Source organism: Hyperolius riggenbachi, chromosome 4 (genome assembly GCF_040937935.1).
Source record: "Hyperolius riggenbachi isolate aHypRig1 chromosome 4, aHypRig1.pri, whole genome shotgun sequence".
NCBI lineage: Eukaryota > Metazoa > Chordata > Amphibia > Anura > Hyperoliidae > Hyperolius > Hyperolius riggenbachi.
In genome coordinates, this window is record NC_090649.1 from 80,351,118 (window position 1) to 80,367,922 (window position 16,805).

Sequence of the window (16,805 nt, forward strand, 5' to 3'; positions counted from 1 at the left end):
CAACACTGCAGGAGCAACCCCCCAATAGTGGTTGTTCAGGTGGGAAAATAGGCTGTAATTATGCCAAGATGCTCATGGATCAGTCACTCAGAACTTTGATCAAAGTCTTGCCAATGTCTAACATTTTTGGAAATATGCTCTCCCCAACCCCCCCCCCTCCCCCCCAGTTAAAGTACATCTGGGTAATTTTAGTGTACTCACCCCTAAGATAGCATAACTCCCATTCAGGCTGCTTTGCAGATAAAGTCCCTGCTTCAAATTTACTGCCCAGAAGCTCAGTGTCTACAAAGGATTTGTAGATTGGAAATCCACACAGATGTGGGTTGAACTCACACCAGGTCCCTGGAAAGAAAATTCAGTTATTGCATCTTCAGAAACATGGTTTACCCAGATCAGCCTGGAGAAGCTCATTCACAAAAGATCTGCAACAAAATGATCACACCATATATTCCAAAAACATGCCCTGTGTAATTGGGGGGGGGGGGGGGGGGGGTTGAAGTTATCCCTTTTCCATCCATTTTGCAAGCATACCTCAGAAGTAGGGATGATCAATGGAATGCAAATAAATGCAGTTTGAAAAAAAAAAAAAAAAAAAAAAAAAAAAAATGGACCAGTCAAGTTAAGCCCAGGTTTAAAATAGATTTTTTTCTTCAAGCAGCATATATTTGCATAAACATTTCACATAAAGTTGCATCAACTCAAAAAAAATTTTGCATTACATGGATTCCTAGCCAGGAGTGGCATTGCCAAACTGAGGAAGCTCTGGGGCTCTGATTTTACTTCCATTTGCAGGAATCCTACTCCTACAGAGTGCTTGAGCTCAAACCCACTAGCAGCCTTTTCTAAGTTGGGGGAGGGGGGGGGGTGATTTTTATAAAATCACATCCCTCTAGTGGTATCACACCCATAGCATTAACCAGGGGCGTAGCAATAGGGGGTGCAGAGGTAGCGACCGCATCGGGGCCCTTGGGCCAGAGGGGCCCTGAAAGGCCCTTCCTCAACTACAGTATTAGCTCTCTATTGGTCCTGTGCTCATAATAATCACTTCTATAGATACGTTGAATACTGGTAATCATTAACAAGCTGTTCTCCATCCCCTTCTTGCACCTCTGACACTGTAGTTGCCATTGGAAGATTTTGGTGTGACGCATCAATTGTTATGTATAGTGTGCTTGGGGGGCCCATGTAAAACTTGCATCGGGGCCCACAGCTCCTTAGCTACGCCACTGGCATTAACCAGTTCAGCCTATCTGGATGAGCATGTTCGTCCAGATAGGGTGTGGTGCTGCATGCTCCTGCCGTTAGCCCCCCCGATCAGTGAATGGGAATATATAGTTCCCATTCACCGATCTAAGTCCCCCCAGAAAAACCCGACTATCTTATCAGAGATGGTCTTTCTGAAAAAAAAAAAAGGGGGAAGAAGATCGGTTGCACCCAGGACTTAGGCTGTGACAAAATGGTAAACTACACCCACATACATTACATTATTTTACATTTAATATTAGCAGTTTCCCTCCCACACCAAAAATTACAAATACATAAAAAAGTTACCCAAGGGTCTGAACTTTTTAAATATGCATGTCGAGAGAATATATACATTTTTTTAAATTATAAGCTTGTAAATCGTGATGGACGCAAATTCAAAAATGCACATTTCTAAGTAAAATATCGACACCATAAATTGTGCTAGGACATATTGTGATTAGTGATAAAGTTATTGGCGAATGAATGGGAGGTGAACGTTGCTCGGATGCATAAGGTTTGACACTGGGGCTGAACCGGTTAAATTAGCAAGAGCTTTTTTTTTAAGTCACAAAGCACTCAGAAGAGATCCTAGTGGGTTCCAGGACTTTAATCAAGGAGTTTTGGAAAAATGCTATTACTTCAGAGCAGGACAGACAGGGGCCCAGATTTGTTCCTTACATTGTACTATGCAGCTTACACCAGCTTTTCAATTCATACAAACGAATGGATTGTTTCTGGACATAGCCTGCCTGTTCTTGTTTTATAAGATGTCAAATTATTGCATGTTGGGGTTGCACCAGTTTCCAGAATTTGTCTTTGGTTTAGATTATAAAAAACGTTTAGGATATAGAAATGGGTAAATTGGTGAAATCCATTGTTTGGATTTTCTTTGGGCACTCCTGATTTCCTCCCAGAGAAACATGTCCACATTTGCCACCTAGCTATGAATAATGGTGTCTTCAATTGGGACAGCACCAATGGATAATGATGTGCAGTGATCACCCAGCAAATAATTTCAGGATCCACACCAATATATTTTTTTATTTATAGCGCATTAAAAGATCACCACGGCAACAAAATTATGTGCATTACACCGCCATATGGAGGTGTGATGATCACCCAAGGCAATAAAATTGTGCGCATCACACCTCCATATGGCGGTGTAATGCACACAATTTCATTGCCGTGGTGATCTTTTAGGCTACTTACACGCTAAGACGTTGCGTTAGGTGCTACGTTAAGGTCGCATAACGTGCACCTAACGCAACGCATGGTGGCAGAGGACGTTAGCAAAGAGCCGCGTTAAGAGGCTCTTTGATGCGTACTATAGTATGCATGCGCTGGTGGAGACCACGTGAGCGGAACACTCCGCATCACGTGGTCCAGCCAGTGACGTCCGCACAGTGCAGTGAATATTAGCCATGTGGCTTATCACTGCGCCTGTGCAAGCAGGCCAACGTGGCAAGGCCGCTCTAACGCTATAGCATGTTGCACTCTAAGATTGACGTGCAGCGTTACAATGTAACGCAACGTGGGCACTGTGAACAGCCCATTGCAGTTACATTACTGTGCGTTGGGGAGCGTTACAGGCTGCTCTAATGTGCGCCTGTAATGTCTTACTGTGAAAGCAGCCTCAATGAGCTATAAATAAAAATATTTTAGATGTGGATCCTAAAACTTATTCACATTGCCACCTTTGCAGGGCTAACAAGTGGAACAGCAGAGCACAAAAAAAAAAAAAAAAAAAAAAAAAAAAAAAGTTTTGAAATCTGTGAATAAGATTATCTACCCTAAATGTGAAAATTAGGTTTGTAAAGAAAAAAAAAAAATAAACAAAACAAGGTACACAATTATATATAATATTGTGGATAACCTTATTTATAGTTTCTTCATGTAAAAATCTGCAAATATTGTTTATAAGAATGAAAAATATACGGTAAGTACGTTCGTAACAACTAGTAAAAAAAAAAAAAATACACATTAGTAATTATTACTAACATTTTACTACAACTAAACCTACTCACACAGAACCCTCCACCTATTCCGAACAACCCCCCCGCCAGGTGGTGCTTAACCACATGACACCCCCCCCCAGGTGGTGCTTAACCATGAGACCCCTCCCCCGGTGGTGCCTAACCCCAAGACCCTCCTTAGTGATCGCTTTGTCTGGATAAGGTTTACAAATCATGACTATATTAAGATTTACTCACCGATTGCTTTATTATGTGTTTAATAAGGTTTTACAAACATTAAGTGATAAAATTTTAAATGGTTTAGTTAAATACGATCGATATGTTTAGTATATTTGTCGGGCGCATTTTGTAAACGTAAAATTATCAGAAGTGCAGTTTGAAAACGTTAATCACCAGGTGCCCTTTTTTCCTGGTTGGGGGGTCAATCAATATTTAAAGGACACCCAAAGCAAAAATAAACTAATGAAACAAACTATTGCATTTATCTTCCTTCTCCTAAAAATGACTTCAAGATATTCCAGTTTGTGTTTAAATTTCCTTTTTAAGTTTTAACTATTTTATTGTTTTGGCTCAATGACACATTCATTGAACACAGCATAGTTATAAGTGTGCTTGGCACTGTACATCTCACACGTCACCTCAGGTATCCTTTAATATGGGAGCGAATGGCGGTGCCCTTTTTGTCCACTTGTCTCATGCACCCAAATTTCCTGCTTCAGAGCTGAAGTTCATAAAACTACAAATCCCAGCAATATGATTATATACAGAGAATATTCTTTCTACAGGTACTGAATAGTATGCTGGCTACATAGTACAAATCATGTTCTCGGACAATGGTTTTGGCCACATTACCTGTGTACTTTTCCACAGCAGAGAAGACTGGATATGGGATGCTTCCATTCCCACAAGTATTCTTCAAGCCAGACAGCTTCTCTTCAATCATCTGGAGTTGGTGAGGTAAAGAGAATATGCACCAAATGAGAATTTGAATCCAAATAGAGCCAGATAGCCATCAAAAGGCAATGGCCTCAATTCACTAAGATCATGCTGGAGATAATAAGGCAAGAGAAAACTTACCTCCACACAGTGAGAGAGTTATCTTATCTCTTCCTTCCTTATGTTACCTCTTCTGTAGTTATTTACACACGCAGTTAACAGCCTGTCTTTAACTCTGGAGTTATTTTAAGGATTGAAGAGTTAACTTAAAGACAGAAGAGTTAACTTTAGGTTTGCCTGAGGTAAAAGGTTTCCTGAATACTACATGCCTTATCACCATGGTAACAACTCTAGAAGAGTTATTAAAGACAGGAGATAAGCTTCGTGAATTGAGGCCAATGTCATCAAAGGAGGAAGTTGGGCTGCAGTAAAAGGGTAAACCTGATCTCACAGCTAGGCAGATTTCTAAGTATTTACAGGCAGAGACCAAGACTCTGAATATTTCACATTTTAGAATGTTTTAATCTAAATACTTAGCAGATAGTCAATGTCTATTGTAAATTCCTTTCTCACCCACATTTACATTATGCAGTCACAGGTGGGTGGGGTGGGGGGGGGGGGGGGAGAATGTTTGTGCACCATGTTCAGAAGTGAGCAGAAACACCTGGCCTCCCAGAGTGCACTAGGGCAGAAGGCTGTGTGACCTCATAGCCTAGGCCTATACATCACTCAGAGGGCAGGACTACATAGCAATATACAGATAGGAAGGGTGATGCTTAACTAGGATAATTAATGCAAAATTAGGTATCCAGAATGGTTTAGTACATTCTGTAGTTTGTGATGGCTCTTAAGACAACTCAGCACCTTTATAGGAGAATACATAAAATTAACTGCCCATAAGAGGTTCATAAGAGTGGGCAGTTAGCAAGGGTAAACCGCATCAATGGGGGGCTATGCCTACATACAAAAATGGTGCTGGGAAATTTGGGTGTAGTGTGAAGCAGAAAGACAGCTCACCCTGCTCCTTCCTATAAAAAAGGTCCCGATTGTAATAAAGATCTGTAATAGAATTACTATTACCCCTCTAGGCCACCATGGACTCAGCATAATTTGGCTGCCAGCAATTGTTTTTCCCCTGTTTTTAGAGTAATTTGGGCTCAGCCTTTTGACATGCCCAAATTACTGTGAATACCACCATAGCCAATTCACATTACTGCCTATGGCAGCATGTGATGCGCCAAAATGTCCTGCTGTCTTGCAGGGCTACCAGGGGTGGATTTGGATTTACCACCTAAGGCCCACCGTCACCAAGACTGAGTGCCTTCAAATATGATGCAGGTATTAACTTTGTTTGGTTTGGCCTCGGAAGTCCTTTAACTGAGGGATATGGAGGTTTCCTTTTAAACAGTACTAGTTGCCTGGTGGTCCTGCTGATCTCTTTAGCTGCATTAGTGAGTACATTTGAAATCGGCGCCAGTAGACTTGGGCGCAGGATACAGCGGTATATGGCTGATCCTGCTTCTGCACAAGTCCGGGCCGATTTAATTACTATTCCTCCTCCAGGCCGCCATGGATAGTGGGGGGAATGAAATAATTCGGCTTCCAGCGATTGCTGGAGGCCGAATTATTATGTTTTTAAGCAACCTCGGCTCCGTCTTCTGACAAAGCCGACGTTACTGACCGCTGCAATAGGGATGATTCCTATTGTAGTCTATGGAGGTGCCGGCTGCACCCAAATCTAGCAGTGCTGAAAAGCACTGCTCCGGCATTAGAGGCTGAATCACACCTGAAACAAGCATTCAGCTCATCCAGTCTGACTCCAGTCAGAGCACCTGATCTGCATGCTTGTTGAGGGGTTGTGGCTGAAAGTTGAGACACAGGATCAGCAGGAGAGTCTGGCAACTGGTATTTTAAAATGAAAAGCCTCAGTGTAGGTTCCCTTTGAAGCCCAACATTTTTTTTAATAGGGAGAGACACTGGTGACCAGACAAGTGTTTCTAGACCTAAAACTATGCAAAGGTGGGTTCCACTTACTTCCTTAGTCATGTAATAGACCACTGCAAATGCCCACAAGTCAGTCAGGGAGTATTCTGCTTGCAAAAATGCAGCCTTGGTCTTCTTCCATGATGTTGCGAGGGAAAAAGGCTTCTTAAATAATTGTTCTTCCTTGTTTTTCATGACTTCAACGTTTGTCCAATTTTCAGTAGTATACAAAGAGGACATGCACCTAAGAGAACAGTATGTTACATTTATATTGTTGCCCAGGTTAAACTATAGCCATGTTCACAGTGGTGTGTTGCAACTGCAATGCATCGCCTATGCAATGCTTGCAGTGCAGCCATCGTGTTGGAATGTGGTAATGCATAGTTTGCACACGCAAAAAAAGGGAATCATGCAGAGCAACTTGCATATATACAACCAGGCTAATGCTATGTACACACTTGCGATAACTATCGTTTGCAAGGAACGATAGTTACCAGACGAACGAAACAGCCAGTGTTCTCTTGCACAAGAGTGTTAGGCATTAGATTGGGAGCTCCTCTGAGAAAAGTCAGTAACATGACCATGTTCTTTGCAAAGTGCTGCAGAAGATGCCAGTGCTATACTAACACATAATATGGTAGGACATTAGACTATGGCAGGAATAGATTGTGAGCTCCCCAGAGGACAGTCAGTGACATGACTACGTACTCTGAAGTACTGCTGAAGATGGCAGTACAATATTGTACAGTATAAGTAGCCAAGTCTAAATGTGCCCCCAGTTTAGGTAACCCGGAAGAGGGAGTGGGCACACAGCAGTGATGTCACTGACTAGACCGCACCAGCGGCATGCAGAGGTTCCCTCGCGTTCTGGGAAGTAGCATGTTCCCCAGCCAGCCGCTGCCACTCTGCTCAATTCTGGGGAATGTGCCTGCTCTCCGCCTGAGTGAGTGGTGATGGGCCTGAGTAAGTGGTGTAATGCATCCCATAGGTTGTGTTACAGCTACCCCACACAGTCACAGGTAGGGTAATTCCTAATTTGAGTAGATCACTCCTCGGAAGCCCATTCCTGTATATAACATGTGGCCCCACTTTCCCAGCTGTTACAGGGAATGCATGCCCATAGTTAATGTAATGTAGAGCATCAGAATCACATTTGCCAAGTATGATGGGTGTTGTACCCAGATTTGTGGTTCACATGGCAATGGCTGTAGAGCAGAGACAGACATGACAAAGAAAGGGACAGACAACATTGACAGCATGGGAGATACATACAAGGAAAACTATACGAGCATACATTAGAGCATAGGGCAGGCTAAGCCATTGTGGTGCTAGGAAGCACAGAGGGGCTGCTTGAGTTAGCTGTCCAAGGGACCATGGTGCTACAAGCTGGTGTGTAAAGTTGGCAGCTAGAATGTTGAGCTGCCATCAGACTGGTGTGCATGTGAGGGACTGGAGTTTAGCAGGAGGACCACTTGGGAAAGAAGGTGCTCCGCCACCTGGAGGTTCTTGAGTGAATAGTTCTGCAACAGTGATCTGATGGTGGAGCCTGAAGCAGCTACCTGGGTGGGAGGGGTCTTGGGAGATTCTAGTGGCACTTGTTTTCATTCTAGCAGAATGGAGGAGGTCTATAGGTGGCAGAGGCAAGCAGATGCTTTCCACTGATAAAACTGAAGTTTATACTTGTCAGTAGCATCTAGCTAAACTTCATTTTCTCAAGTTCGTAAAAAGTCTGGCATGTTTTTATTCGCCTTTGTCCTCATTTGGACTGTAGGTCTGTCCTAGAGACAAGAATTAGGAAGTCTCCCCAGAGGAATAGGAAATGTCGCCTGTGGCAGCTGTCACCAACAGAAGTGATGAGGAGATGTACTAACTTCAAAACCAGGAAAAAAAAAATAAAAAAAAAAAATAAAAAAATTGGTTGTGTACTATGAATAATTACTAGAAGATTAGAGGAACCTTCGGCGACCGCTTCCGCCGCATCTCTGTCCCTCGGCGACTGGCAACATTTGTGCCTCATGAGTACGAGGCTTAACAGTTGAGATAATAAATGTCGGAAGACAGCCCTCTCCACAACTTTGAAAGTTGAAGAGCTTAACGGCTTTTTTGCATAGAGATAACTGGAGTTTAAAAAGGTGCCCATACACTCGTCAGATTGGCAGCAGATAGATAAGAAATGCATCTGATGCGTTTTAGAACATTTTTTTTACCAGAATTCCAATAGATTTCAGTTTGAAATCTATTGAAATTCGATCTGATGGCATTTTTTTGCCATCAGATTTCCATTAAGGCCAATGCAAACTGATAAGCAATCTCATCAGATCGACCTAAATTTTCCACCCAGCCAGTTCGATGGAAATCCATCGAAATCGGCCATCGACCGGTCGATTGGCCAACCGATTAGCAAACGATCAATCGATCGGTCGGCCAGAAAATCGGCTGAGTGTATGAGCCCCTTAACTCTTCCTGTACTGGAAACAATTAAAGGTGGCCACACACTACAATAAAATTATCTGCTTTTACAGCAATTCAATAAAAACGATCGCATCTCCCGAAAAATTGAAAGTTTTTTTTATGCGACTTAAAAGTCTGATTTCCCGGTTTTTCGATTTATAGTGATCTGGAATGCCAGATATTTCTCTTCAATTTTTTTAAAGATTGTATGGTGTGTTAGATTGTCAATTAATATACACACACCCTAGCCATTTTTTTTTCTTTCTAGAGTTTCCAGTTTTATCATAATTGTGGAAAAATGTAACATAGGTGTGTGGTACATTGTAACATTTCAAAAATATGACCAATCAGAAAAAATGATTGCAATTCTTAAATTGCACAGATATTTTAAAAAAAAATAATTGTATGGTGTGTGGCCACCTTTAGACTGATGTATCTGATCTTACTGTTTATTTCTTAGCTGTACTATACATACAAATCATAATATCTTCGCTTCAGTGTCTCTTTAAGCAAGGCTGGGAAACACACACACACACACACACACACACACACACACACTAGTGTGAGGCTTGAGACACCCTAGTCTGTCTTGTCTAAATGCAGATGGAACAGCATTTTGAAAAGCTCCTTCACACCAAACATGTATGCATGTATTTTACGTGTTAACTAAATTGTGCGCGTTGCATTTTTCTACTATACGGTTTTACTTTGTTGGACCAAGGATAGTATAAGGAATCTCTGTGAGGTTTGTATTTCTTGTCCTCATATGGAACAGACAGATTTTCAACTGAAACCAGTTGTGTATGAACAGAATTTGCAGTTCACAATACAATATATACATGTAGAAGGCACATCAGAATGGCTACAAGGTGCTTAAAAAGGCAGCTGTAGGAACAAGTTAAGTCACTTGCCTTAGTAAGGCCCGGTTCACATTAGCGGTGGCCGTCCGGAATCGCCGTGCCGGAGCCGGACCGCTTGCAGAACGGACGGAACGGACGCACGGCAATAGCAATGAAAGCCTATGCGTCCGTTCAGCCGGACCGGAGCCGGACCGGATCCGGACTCCGGCGTCCGTTCCAACATGCGCTATTTTTTGGTCCGGCTCCTCCGGCAGCCGTATCCGGGGCGGAGCCGGACTGCACCATCCGGCCAATGGAAACCAATGAGAACCGGAGAGCGCACAACACACTGGCTACAAAAACCGGACGTTCTACCCCACTTCCTATGCATTTTGGATGGGGACCACATGGGCCCAGCGTTCAGGTGGGGCAGCAGCGATTTCATGCTGGAGCTCTAGGCAGCAACATGTCTGATATAAGTCTGATAACGAGGAGGCGAACAACAGAGAATTCCCAGGTATACGAGTAAAAAATGCCTGGATCCATGGTCCCAACTGCAGTCTCTGTATCCACGGATGGTCTCCACACGTCCACCTGTCTCCAACAATGACCCCAGACCCTTCTGCTGACCTCCCAGACCCCAGGTAATAACAGGTTGTTATCTCCTTAAGAAACCGGATCCGGACCGCAACCGTGTTCACACCGCACGGAAACCGGATGCAAACGGACCGGATCCGGACCGGATCCGGATAGGAACCGTACGGATCAGGTCCGGTCCGGATACGGTGCGGTCCGGACATCCGGTGCGGTTTTGACAAAACCGCAAGTGTGAACGGGGCCTAAGGGTGGCGCCACATGAATAGAGCATACATTTAAAAAAGTTGTGTGCCAATTTAGGTGCAACATTAAATAGTAAACAAAGTGCAATTTAAGGGTAATTTCACACCAGGACGTTGCGTTAGAGGGGGCGTTAAGGTCGCATAACGTCCCCCTAACTCAACGCCTGGTGGTGCTGGATCTGGACATCAGAGTGAGCCGCGTTGTGCAGCTCACTCTGGCGTCAGTGATGCCGTGATGCGCACTCTTGTGCGCATGCGGCATCACGTGGTCCCGCCGGCCAATCGCCGCACAGAGCGGCTGCTCCAGGAAGTAAACACTGCACGTCATAACGTGCAGTGCATATTAATTAGCCATGTGCCTGGCCGCTCTCCGCTCCTCCCCAACATTACTGAGCATGTGCAAGCAGTCTAACGCGGCCCAGCCGCGTCTAAAGTACTGCATGCAGTACGTTGTCTTGTGACGCAGCGTTACAACGTAACGCAACGTGGGCACTGTGAACAGCCCCATTGATTTTTCAGTACTGTGCGGTGGGCTGCGTTACAGGCTGCTCTAACGTGCGCCTGTAACGTCCCACTGTGAAACCAGCCTTAACCATACGGATAAACAATTGAAGTATTACATTATCAGTAAGTTTACAGATAATCTACAACCGGACTAACCTAACCTCACCCTACTGTCACAAAACCCTCCCCTGGTGGTGCCCAACCCCAACCAACAAAACAATTTAATCACAGCAGCCTGCTAAATAGCGTAACAGCTATCAATATTATGACAAACAATTACACCCATTTCTTTTTTTGGCCACAACTTTTTATCAACTGCTCCTTAAATAGAACAGAAAGCACATATTGGGTAGTGGGTGTGGGGAACAGATACAAAAAGCATTGGCCTTATCTTAACCTCCCTGGCATTCAATTTCCTCAGGATTTCTATGCAGAAGGTGTTAGGTGATCCAAATAATTTTCATAACTGTGCCTGTAACTTGCCAGAATGTTTCAAACAAGGGTCTAGTGTACAGTGCAGGAGAGTATTGTGTATGCACATAAATAAATACTGTTCACAGCAGGATTTATATTGTGTGTATATAACTCAATAAAGCTAGGCAGGTTAAGATGGTTTCAGAGGAAGATCTGGAAGAGTGCAATACTGATAAACTATAGAAAAGTGCAGTTACACTGGGGCAGGATTGATGGCTGCAGAAGCACCACAGAGTGGTAATGTTTGTATGGACACTGCTCTGAAGTTTTGATGAATGTACATACCAGGTGGAGCCAGATGTCCCGCCAATATAGGTAACCAGGTCTAATAGCTTCAGTTCAGCCAGTTTGGAAAGGGTGCCAAGAAATGCTGTCATGGCGCGGCTTCCACCACCAGATCCCAAGACTGCTATTACTGGAGGGCCAACATTCTACAGCAAGAAAAAATTGAGTAGCTCAATTTATAATGGTTAGATGTCCCATCACTCAATGCTTGCTACAGTCAGAAATGCAAGATCAAATAAGACTAGAAGCTAGTACTGGTATTAAAACAAAAAAAAAAAAAAAAAAAAAAAATTTGAATACTAACTTTATTGGGGACGTTTGAGCACAAGGAAGGTCGGCAGCAATTTACCACAAATTCTCTATTGTCTGGACATATACAAAATTAACACACCATCATATCTCTAGCTGGCATGTTAGTACTTAACCATAGCTTAACTTTAGTGGGGAGCTGCTACTTAAACGAGAATTGTAATGAGGTATGTGGAGGCTGCCATATTGATTTCCTTTTAAGCAATACCAGTTACCTGGCAGCCCTGCTGAGCTGTCTGCAGAATCACCCCAGAAACAAGCATGCAGATAAGGTTGTCAGATCAGACAATGTCACAAACACCTGATCTGCTGCATGCTTGTTCAGGGTCTATGGCTAAAAGTATTAGAGGCAGAGGATCAGCAGGACTTCTAGGAAAAACCTAGAGCTGCAACAATTTTGTCTTGCATGAAAAAGGAAAAAAATAAAAAAAAAAATTTCAGTTTTACCACTTTCACGTTGTAGCCTTGTTTCATAAGGGTCTGTGTTACATTATTCTTTCGTGCCTTGATAGAGGCTTCTTCCCCTTCTGAGCTGTTAATTGCAAGAACAGAAAAAAAAAAAAAAAAAAAGACATACCCCAAATTTATAAATTTTGATTGTGAAGCAAAGTTCTAACACATTAGAATTGAAAGAAGAAGAAGTAGATTCTGTCACCCTCCCCCCATCCCTTAGATTGTAAAGCCTAGGGCCCCCCCCAGCTATTTTTTTTTTTTTAATTTTGATTGAAGAACCAGAAGAAGAAAAAAAGAGACCTGTTGGCAAGTACAACAGTACACCATTTCTTGTAGCTGGTCACCAGGTCTGCACAGGAGGCATTTTTGTCCAATACAGCCTTTGGGATTCTTGGCTGCTGCTAGGCATTGAGATGCTTCAGCTCCCTTTACATTTTCTATAGAACTGAGAATTTGGAGACTGGCCAGGCCATGACCTTAATACGCTTAAGTCATTTTGCTTTGAGGTGCTGTAGGTTTGTTCATTGCCTTACTGGAAGACCCATCTTCAGTGTTCTACATCACCTGCAGTAAGGAGGTTCTAATCCAAAAGTTTAAGATGCATTGGACCCTCAATGCAGTCAGGGTCCTGAACCCTATGACAAAAAGACAGCTGCAGGACAAACCGGTTTCCTGTTCCATGTTTGACCGAGGAGGCGTTTGGAGGAAGAAAACTACAGAGTAAAACTCAAAACATGGCTGCTAGAGGCCTATTTTGGCATCTCAGCACAGCCCTTTCTACCAAGCCTTCTCCAAATTTTACACTAGAAAACCTGACGTGAGAGGTATATGGCGGCTGACATATTAGTTTCCTTTAAACCAATACTGGTTTACTTAAGTCCTGCTGATCTCTTTTGCAACAGTACTGTGTGACACCCTGAACAAGCATGAAGTTCAAAGAACTAGGAGGCAGGACTGCCAGACAGTTTGTATAGTTTTAATTGTTGGCCTCCATATTCCCTTTAAAAACAGGCCTTTGCATGTACCTTAAGAGGGTAAGCCACTGTCGGGTTGCTGCAAAATTGCAATCCATTATGACATGTTGCCAAGTGTGTTTTGTGAGCCCAAGTTGTTTCATGTGGTGTAAATAAGACAGCACAAATTACTACTGCGCAGGAGCCATGTTATTAGTAGAATGGTACTTACATATTATCCCGTCTGGAAAGTTTGGCAGCTTTTTATTAAAGTTCTGTTTGCTCTCCCAGGAAGATCTGACCATTTTTGGAAAGCTTAAATTCTCAGCTCTGTTGCACTGGGTTCTGAGTCAGTATGGTCCCCAGTTCCCAAGTTATGGGGTTTTGAAGGAGGGGTGTCCCCTGAACTTGGCTGCAGAAAGTGCAGTTACAGAAGTACGGGACAAACCCAACATGATAAGCATCAAACTCGGTAGGTCCTCTTCTTCCATCACAGCATAACAGTCTTCAAAGCTTACATCAGGTGCTCTGGGTTTCATTACAGATGGAGCAGCACAGCTATGCATCCTTGTCTGTCTTACTGGCATGGGCATGAGACTCAATTTCACTGTGCTCTCTGCAGCAAAGTGCAGGGGACATCTGTCCCCCAAACCACCCCTAACTTGGGAATGGGGCATTGCATTGACTCGGGATCCAGTGCAAAGGAAAGCCGGGACTTTAATCTTTCCAAAAATTGATCTGGCTAGGGGATCAAACAAACTTTAACAAAAAGCTGCCAAACTTTCCAGTTGGGCTAATATGTAAGCACCAGCAGAAAGACCAGTAACACAACAGTAATTACTGGAGACAGGAAGTAAACCCTACAGTCATACTGACTTGCATAAACATCCATAATACAAGCTGCCTTTAGAATATTGTTGTGACGCACCTAGACTATGGCTGTCCCATTTTTACCTGTGTTATTCAGCAGGGCAGGAAGTGGTTAAGCTAAATCTATGGAAACACAAATAAACCTCAGACTGTGGTGAGGCCACTACAAGGTCATGGAGCGGCAGGTCACAGGGCTTGGTTATAAAGAGATAATGTTTGTATTATATTCACAGCCCTTAATTATATTGTGCTTTTCTCCTGGTGGACTCAGCGCTAGAGCTGCAGCCATTAGGATGCCCTCTATAAGCAGAAGCAGTTAGGGAGGAGTTTTGCCCAAGGTCTACTAAACATTTGCTGGCTTACAGAAAAGCAGAGATTTAAACCTGGGTCTCCTGTGTCAAAAAAAACAAACAAAAAAAAACCCTGAAGTGACATGATGAGATAGATGTGTATGTACAGTGCCTAGCACAAATAACTATGCTGTTTTTTTTCTCCTTTCTCTGCCTGAAAGTTAAATATCAGGCATGTAAGTGGCCGACAGTCAGGAAGTGACTAGTGTGACCCTCACTGATCTTCCCTTTTTACCTCTTTCTTGCTCTCAGAAGCCATTTTCTGCTAGGAAAGTGTTTAGTTGGAATTTCTCATCAGTGACGGTCACTGTAGTCAGGACTGAGGCCCAGTGCACACCGGGTGGATCCGCCGGCCGAATCCACCTGAAAATCTGCGTGGCTAATGTAGCTCTATGGGCTGGTGCACACCGGCGGTTTGAGGTTTTTACCAAGCCGCAAACGTGCCTATGGCTGCACGTTTGCTAAAAACCTCAAACCGCCGGTGTGCACCAGCCCATAGAGATACATTAGCCACGCGGATGCGGCCGGCGGATCTCATACAAAATCCGCTCGGTGTGCACCCAGCAAATGTCGGCTCTCTGCTCCCAAAACCGCTAGCGTTTTGACGATCTGCTAGCGGTTTTGGTGTGCACTGGGCCTGAGTCAGCCACTCACATACCTGATATTCAACAGACAGAGACAGAATAGTTATTTGTGTGCTAGCAAGGCACTGTACATACATGTCTATCTCATGTCACTTCGGATTTCCTTTAACCAGTACAACACACACACACACACACACACACACACACACACACACACACACAATGAAATTGAACAGAAACGACCATTACTTACCTACTAACAATGCAGTCTTTAGTCTGTTAGAGAAAAAAAAAAAAAAAAAAAAAAAAAAAAAAAAAAAGTTTACACATACAAATTGTTGCTGTGGTCAAACATGCCTATAGTTTAACATTCTGTTATGCCAACCCAATTAGTCATTTGGTCTCAAGCCTCAATGGTTTGAGGAGAAGAGGAGTACATTTAGCCTGCAGTAAAGTGCTACAATATGTTACTTACAACAGGTTGTAAATGATAGATCTGACATGTTTTTAGACTAGTCCTTTCTCCTGGGGAAATTTACCAACTTTCTGCTCCTTTTGCAGTATATCTACACCTTGGGAAACTTCAGCTAAAGTTCCAGGGACAGACATTTGCCTGTTGTAGTGGATGGCTGCTGCTTGCTCCCATGCATGTACCCATTGCCACCTGTTAGAGGGGAGTTCAGCAACTGGGAACGCAGCTCCCATTCATTGATCTAGGGCCCCGTGTCAATGATTGCCAGCAACAATGAGATGCCTGCGTTTCTTTTAACTAGGAAGTAACACCACCATGCATTACTTATTCACACACTTCTAGTATGCTAATAGGAACATCTTGTGGCCAAACTTAAAAAAATATATATATATATAAATATATAAATATATTGTTACCTTAGGGACTTTAATATGTTTGTCAAGAGTGTATATTAATGTTATATTTGCATATATGGGCTTGTAATAAAGGATCCATCTGAAAATGGCGCACGGTGTTGCCGCTAATCCCATTTGCCGCTTATCGCTATTTAACGTTAAAGCCTTATTGTTATTTAGCATTAACACACAGAACCCTCTCTGTACCTATCCCTAACACTAACCACCCCCCGGTGGTGCCTAACCCTAACCACCCCCCCCCCCGGTGGTGCCTAACCCCCCCCCCCCCCTCAGTGTTACATTAACCCTCCTGGCGGGATTTCCTGGAGGGCTTCCCCCGTCGCCATGGCGACGGGGCGGGATGACGTCACGACGTCATTGGGAGTCCCGATCCACCCCTCGGCGCTGCCTGGCACTGATTGGCCAGGCAGCGCACGGGGTCTGGGGGGGGCCTGTGCGCCGCAACGGATAGCGGCGATCGGGCGCAGGCCGGTGGCGATCAGTGTGCTGGCGCAGCTAGCAAAGTGCTAGCTGCGACCAGAAAAAAAAAAATAAATAAAAAAAAAAAAAAATCGGCCCAGCAGGGCCGGAGAAAACCTCCTGCCAGGAAGGTTAAATCCATTCACCGTTTTGCAGTTAAATAACTTCTGCAGTTCGGCTTATGTAGGGCGCTATTGATATAAAGAAAAAAAAAACAAAAAAAAAAACAGTGTGCCACTATTGATAAATAACGCTACTGTGTGCAGTTTTTCTTCTTTTTTCCCTGTGCGCCATTATGCAGTACTAACGATAAATAGTGATAAGCGTATCTTTTTAATGTGGCGCCATTTTTATTCATAGGCGCTGTGCGCCATTATTCACTGATCCCTGTAATAAAATACATAAAACTG

General features: G+C 43.5%; 1 protein-coding gene across 1 annotated transcript in view; it reads right to left on the reverse strand.

The window, feature by feature from the left end:
- The window catches only part of LOC137504677 (cytosolic phospholipase A2 gamma-like), a 63,813-nt gene that overhangs the window by 39,271 nt on the left and 7,737 nt on the right, over window positions 1-16,805 (reverse strand). Inside the window, exons 3-8 of the mRNA XM_068233259.1 lie at window positions 15,302-15,324; window positions 12,286-12,370; window positions 11,530-11,675; window positions 6,189-6,381; window positions 4,071-4,161; window positions 202-342 (exon numbers count right to left, since the gene is read on the reverse strand). Coding sequence (XP_068089360.1) covers window positions 202-342; window positions 4,071-4,161; window positions 6,189-6,381; window positions 11,530-11,675; window positions 12,286-12,370; window positions 15,302-15,324 — 679 coding nt within the window. The remainder of the gene's footprint in view (window positions 1-201; window positions 343-4,070; window positions 4,162-6,188; window positions 6,382-11,529; window positions 11,676-12,285; window positions 12,371-15,301; window positions 15,325-16,805) is intronic.